The 5,578-nt window shown below is 44.7% G+C and overlaps 1 protein-coding gene across 1 annotated transcript; it reads right to left on the bottom strand.

Annotated features, from left to right (window-relative positions):
* Window positions 1-1,869: 1,869 nt before the first annotated feature.
* LOC121288427 (cytochrome c oxidase subunit 7A2, mitochondrial-like) lies at window positions 1,870-5,342 on the bottom strand. The gene is made up of 2 exons (XM_041206959.1): window positions 5,185-5,342; window positions 1,870-2,170 (listed from the first exon to the last, which is right to left on the bottom strand). Exons 1-2 carry the CDS (start codon window positions 5,340-5,342, stop codon window positions 1,870-1,872), a joined length of 459 nt encoding a protein of 152 aa, XP_041062893.1.
* Window positions 5,343-5,578: the final 236 nt, after the last annotated feature.

Here is a 5,578-nt window from a genome sequence, read left to right as displayed (position 1 = left end):
TGGTCATGCTGCAGCCAGAGCGACGGTAGAGGGCATCATGGCGGGCCTCCACGGAGTCCAAAAGGCATTCCAGTGACCCGTCACTTAGCCTTGGGGCTGCAATCTTTTTGCTTTTCCTGGACACCTTCACTGTAGTAGTCGTGGGCTGGAAGCACTGAGATGTGTGCGTGCGGCTGGACTTTAAACATGGCGCCCAGCTTAATGAAGTGGCGAGGTGATGGCGTGGCGGGTGAATGAGAGCCTGGCCGCTGTGGAAACCGCATGTTTCCCGGGAATACATAACTAATGTGGTGGGTTTGGGACAATACCGTGAAAACCCGCCATTGGGGCTGGCAGGTATGACGTCGTTTTAGCCGCCCGCTACCGCACTTAATGCAAATCTCAATGATTCTGCCCTTGACTCTGTTCAGTAGCTACTCTCACATATCTAAGTAAAAAATAAAAGTTAGGATCTATCAAGTACAAGAACAAACAAAGAACAAAGAAAAGTACAGCACAGGAACAGGCCCTTTGGCCCTCCAAGCCTGTGCCGATCATATTGCCAGTCACACTAAAACATTTTGCACTTCTGGGGTCCGTATCCCTCTATTCCCATCCTATGCAAGTATTTGTCAAACTGCCTCTTAAACACCACTATCATACCTGCTTGCACCACCTCTTCTGGCAGCGAATTCCAGACACTCTCTACCCTCTGCGTAAAAAACTTGCCCCGCACATCTCCTCTAAAGTTTTCTCCTCTCACTTAAAATCTATGTCCCCTAGTAATTGACTCTTCCACCCTGGGAAAAAGCTTCTGACTATCTACTCTGTCCATGCCACTCATAATTTTGTAAACGTCTATCAAGTCGCCCCTCAATCTCCGTCACTCTAGTGAGAACAATCCAAGTTTCTCCAAACTCTCCTCATAGCCAATAACCTCCAGACCAGGCAGCACCCTGGTAAACCTCCTCTGCACCCTCTCCAATGCCTTCATATCCTTCTGGTAATGTGGCGACCAGAATTGCACGCAATATTCTAAGTGTGACCTAACCAAGGTTCTACACAGCTGCAGCATGACTTCCCAGTTTTTATACTCAATACCCCTGCCAATGAAGGCAAGCATGCCAGATGCCTTCCTGACTACCTTATCCACCTGCATTGCCACTTTCAGTGACCTGTGGACCTGTACACCCAGATCCCTCTGCCCGTCAATGCACTTAAGGGTTCTATCGGGTTCCACCCTGGGATCAGGCTTTCCCAGTTGTAGCATCAGCTGGGATCATAACAATACAGACATCTTCTCCTTCACTTGAGTGATTGTACACTTCTTTGAGGATTTCCCTCCCATAAGTTAACCCTTTCTCAGCTGTTTTCTTTTTGGGTTCCCTCTCGGATGCTTATCGATAGACATGAATAAAAGAGGTGCAACTGCCCCAATCATTCAGAATCTTCCAGACAAAAACAATGCAAAATGTAATGTGAGATCTAGGTTATAAGTGTTTGAATTCGTGAAGCAAATTAAAGGGGCTCATCATTCATTGAGGAATTTGGTATCTTTGGGCACAGTAAGGATAGCTAACATGTGCACAGCTTGACAGAAGGACCACACTCTGTGATAGTGACTAGATGTTTCTTCAGGTTGACTGTTTCCATATACCCCAGATAATGGCTCGAAGTCTGCCATCTTGAGGAACACATTAGAACTGTTCCTGGTTCTTTTTTTTGTGATAAATCATTTTATTTTAGTTATGTAAGCCTTATCATCAAATAAATGACTGTTCCCATAACTGAACAGTCATTTGAAAGATCATGTCCTTGATCATTTACAGTTTAACAGTTGGACAGGGTTGTGGAATAAAACAAAGAGTTAGGCATATCCAAGAGCTGACACTACTTCTTCTTGGGCAGGGCAATTTTGAAGAGTTCGTACACAGTATGGGCTGTACCCATAACAGTGAGGCCCATGGTTAGCCCGTAGAGCACAGCATCCATCACACTGCCTTTTAAGTGGACCAGCATCCCATTGTCCTGGAATATTGTCTGCTTCTCAGGAACCCTATTCTCCACTCGCCTGTGGACTGCAGTGCCGAAGGCTCCCTGGGAAAGCTGCTGAAGAGCCCGCAGGCCCCGTATTCCCAGGCCACTCATTTTGCTCCAACTTCCTGCAAGGACAATCGCCGGACTGGTCATTCTATAAATCAAATTCGGAACGCCTGCAGTTCAGAATAGTTTGAATACAACTCTGAAAGCAAGTCAACTACCATCTTAGCCAAACTGATACTAACTGGATTCCTGAGGTCTCTTTCACACTTCCAGCATCGGATTTTATGGGTAGCACATGTGGAATGGCTCAGTCCAATCCTGGTCATCACAGTGCAACAAATAAAGCTGCATCATGGGACATGAGATGAAGTATTGACATAGGTCATGAGACAAAAAACCGCATGACAAGGCACAAAGCAGTAGTGTGGAAGCATGAGAAGATGGTGTGACAGAGCATGCCGATGGTGCGAAGGATCTCTAGATTCTGGATAGGGTACAAGAGTGAAAGAGGTGTGATGTGGCTCTGGTGGATTTGAAAATGAAGACCAGGATTTTAAATTGAATGCTTTGGGTAAAAGGAATACATCCCAATGAGAATGGGGTGGGTGGGGGTGTTTCTGAATGAGTGGGATTTAGTGTGAAACATTTTACAGGCGGCTCACTTTACGACAAGTTAGGATTTATGCACAGTGAAGGATGGTACATCAGCAAGGGGAAAGGGTTGAGAACCAGAGGACACAGATTTAAGGTGATTGGCAAAAGAAGCAACAGTGAAAAGCTTTTTTACGCAGTGAGTGGCTAGCATCAAGAATGCACTGCCTGAGGGTGTGGTGGAGGCAGATACAATGTGGTTTTCAAATGGGAACTGGATAAGAACCTGCAGAGAAAAAGTTGCAGGGCTTTGGTAGGGGTGTGTGTGGAGGTGGGTGGGGTGGGGGGTGAGTGCTGGTGTTGGGGTAATTGAGACTAGCTGAGTTGCCCTTGCAGGGAGCTATATCCATTCTAAGATTCTAGTATCCTATTCCATGATTAGAGAAATCAGGTCCTCAATTCCATCATGTCTCAGACCAGCAGCACACTGTGACAGTGCAGTGACTGCACTGTGCACTGTGACAGTGTGCAGCGGCACGGAATGGCCAAGGAATAAAGTAAATTCAAGCTCAGGCCTCATCAGAATAAATCAGGTAAGTGGCAGGCACCAGTCAGGCACCGTGATGCAGCTTTCCTGCCAGGACTTTGTTAATTTTGGCTCACACTGAGTCCTAGAGGTATGCCCAGGGTGCTGGGTTAGGGCGGTTGATCAAAGGGTAATGACTGAGAGTTGTTTTGTGCAGCCAAGATAAGCATTTCTGCTTCTTTTGACAGCACATAACAGTAACTATTTTTCAAGTTTTCAGATCTCCTTTGATTGGTCTCCAACGGTTTCTTTATGGACTGTTGATGATCATTGTTCACCTTCCTCAAGACCGAGAAATGTGCATTTCAACCTCCATTTAGGGCAAAGGAGTTTGAGAATTTGGGTCTAAAATGTACATAGGAATCACATTGGAGGCAACCTAAAGAAAAAGTTCCGGTCAACTTAGCAGTGCCTTGAACCCACGCAGAGGAGACAAAGGTCTCTGCGCTCTTAAACTGGTTATCATTCTGTTCATTTTAGGCCCATCGGATGGTGCAATTATATTAAATATAGGCTTCATAAAGTCTGGAAGTAGCAAAAGGTTGGGTAGAAGATTCAGTGAATAGTAGTGAGGGCTAGGGTGGGCAGAGTTTGGAAGCAGAAGTATAGAGTCTTAGTGATGAGCAAGATGTGGGGTTAAAAGTCAGCCATGACCAATCAGATGACAAGGGTTTGCATGACCTAATTTATCCTGAGCAAGGGGCCAGGGGAGGAAGACGGAGTCGCTGGCAAGGATGCAAAATTGATTTGAGAGCCTGGAAATGTTAGCCTTGGCCACTGTAGTGTTCAGCTGAAAGAGCTTTTGACTCATCCGTTAAATACTTAAACAGTTTATGATAGTGACAGATTGGATCATCAGATGTGATTGACAATAGAATGTTATCATTCATTGCATCATTGAGCAACCATCTGTTTACAAACTGAGAAACTTACTCCAAAGTTGCGCTGTACAAAGGGCTTACAAGCCATGCAGAAAATGTACAAAATGAGATTTAATTCAATCCCTTCTAAGAAGAAAGGATTCACAGAGTAGGAAGAATTAACGTGGAATTGATAATGTGAGTGGTTGCTAAAAGCCACACATTTTATTTCTATTTTAGCAATAACTGCTCATTTTGAACAAAAATGTCAGCAACTTATGAAGCTTCTTAGTTGTTTCCAGCCAGCAGCTACCGAGCCAGTCTGGGATCATAACCTACATTAGCATCAGTCGAGCTATTTCAGGGCACTGCTCCGTTAGAGATCTAACATGAGCAAGTAAAGGTGAGGAGATCTGACATGTTGGCCTGCCATTGGATATGAGGATTTGGGGATATGTTTTATGATTTAATATCTTTGGTGTGGCGTTTCAGACAAAGAAAGGATAAATCAGGAATTCAAATCACACCCTTTCGATTTTCCAGTAAATAATAAAGGGCCGAATTTTCATGCTCGGTGGGATGGACATGCGCCTCACCTGCTTGAGCGTGAAATGACGCATTATGACATCAGGCGAGCATCCTGACATCAAGGCGCACTCGTGCGATAGTTCAGTCGACGAGCATACACGGGTGTCAACAGTGTGCCCGCCGACAATTAAAAGGCCAGTTAAGGCCATTGCAGTATCAATTAAGTTCAATTTTTCGCTGCCCGTCCAACCTTACAGGCGGGATGAGGTTTCCAACATCAAATAAAAATAACATTTTTAAAGAAGTTTCTCTTATAACAAGTCCCTGCACATGTGACATTTTTCACTTGTTTTTTAAAAACTCTTCATCTCCCTGAGGCAGCCCTGTGGATTTGCTCTGCTGCTGGATGGATAGAGCTCTCCTTGGACTTCTAGCCAATTATGTGTGACTTTGTAGTTTACCTCGAACTACATGTAATATGGGTACACCAGTCTACACTAGGCTGGTAAGGTTTGAATTTCCGATTGTAATTTATCCAAACGGCATGTTCTAATCCTAGTTTTAAATCTTCTGGAGTGCAGTGAAATGGCAAATTACCTGATGTCAGCACATTGTACAAGAATAACTAAACTTGTCCAATTATCTGGACCATACACAAAGGATTTCCCCATTTTAATGTAATTCTTGTTATAGTGATGTTCAACCAGATCTTCCATACTGCATCTTGCTCTATTGTCACCTGTCACAGCCTTCATTCTGGCCCCCACCTGATCATTCTGATCCACTGCTACCTCCCACTCAACGCTCCCAACCTCCAGCTAACTCCTGGTCTGCTGCCTCTGACTATTTGCACCCATCGAATCTAAAAATGTGTTGCCACATGCCACTGGCACCTACCTGATCTGCTGCTTCTTGCTGACTCTTATTTGGCCTTTTCAATCTGCTGTCAACTCTTTCCCAATATGTCCTTAGCACCACAGGGGGATTAGAG

The sequence above is a fragment of the Carcharodon carcharias genome, chromosome 15 (genome assembly GCF_017639515.1).
Source record: "Carcharodon carcharias isolate sCarCar2 chromosome 15, sCarCar2.pri, whole genome shotgun sequence".
In the NCBI taxonomy this organism is placed as follows: Eukaryota; Metazoa; Chordata; class Chondrichthyes; order Lamniformes; family Lamnidae; genus Carcharodon; species Carcharodon carcharias.
Note: the sequence above shows the minus strand (reverse complement) of the source record. Positions and strands in the feature narration are given on the sequence as shown.

Excerpts from the sequence above, each read along its gene's own strand:
- LOC121288427 (XM_041206959.1), bottom strand. The coding sequence starts at position 5,342 with ATGAAGGCTGTGACAGGTGACAATAGAGCAAGATGCAGTATGGAAGAT. Across the intron at positions 2,171-5,184 it reads GTACAATGTGCTGACATCAG|AATGACCAGTCCGGCGATTG; the intron begins GTAATTTGCCAT and ends TTTGATTTATAG.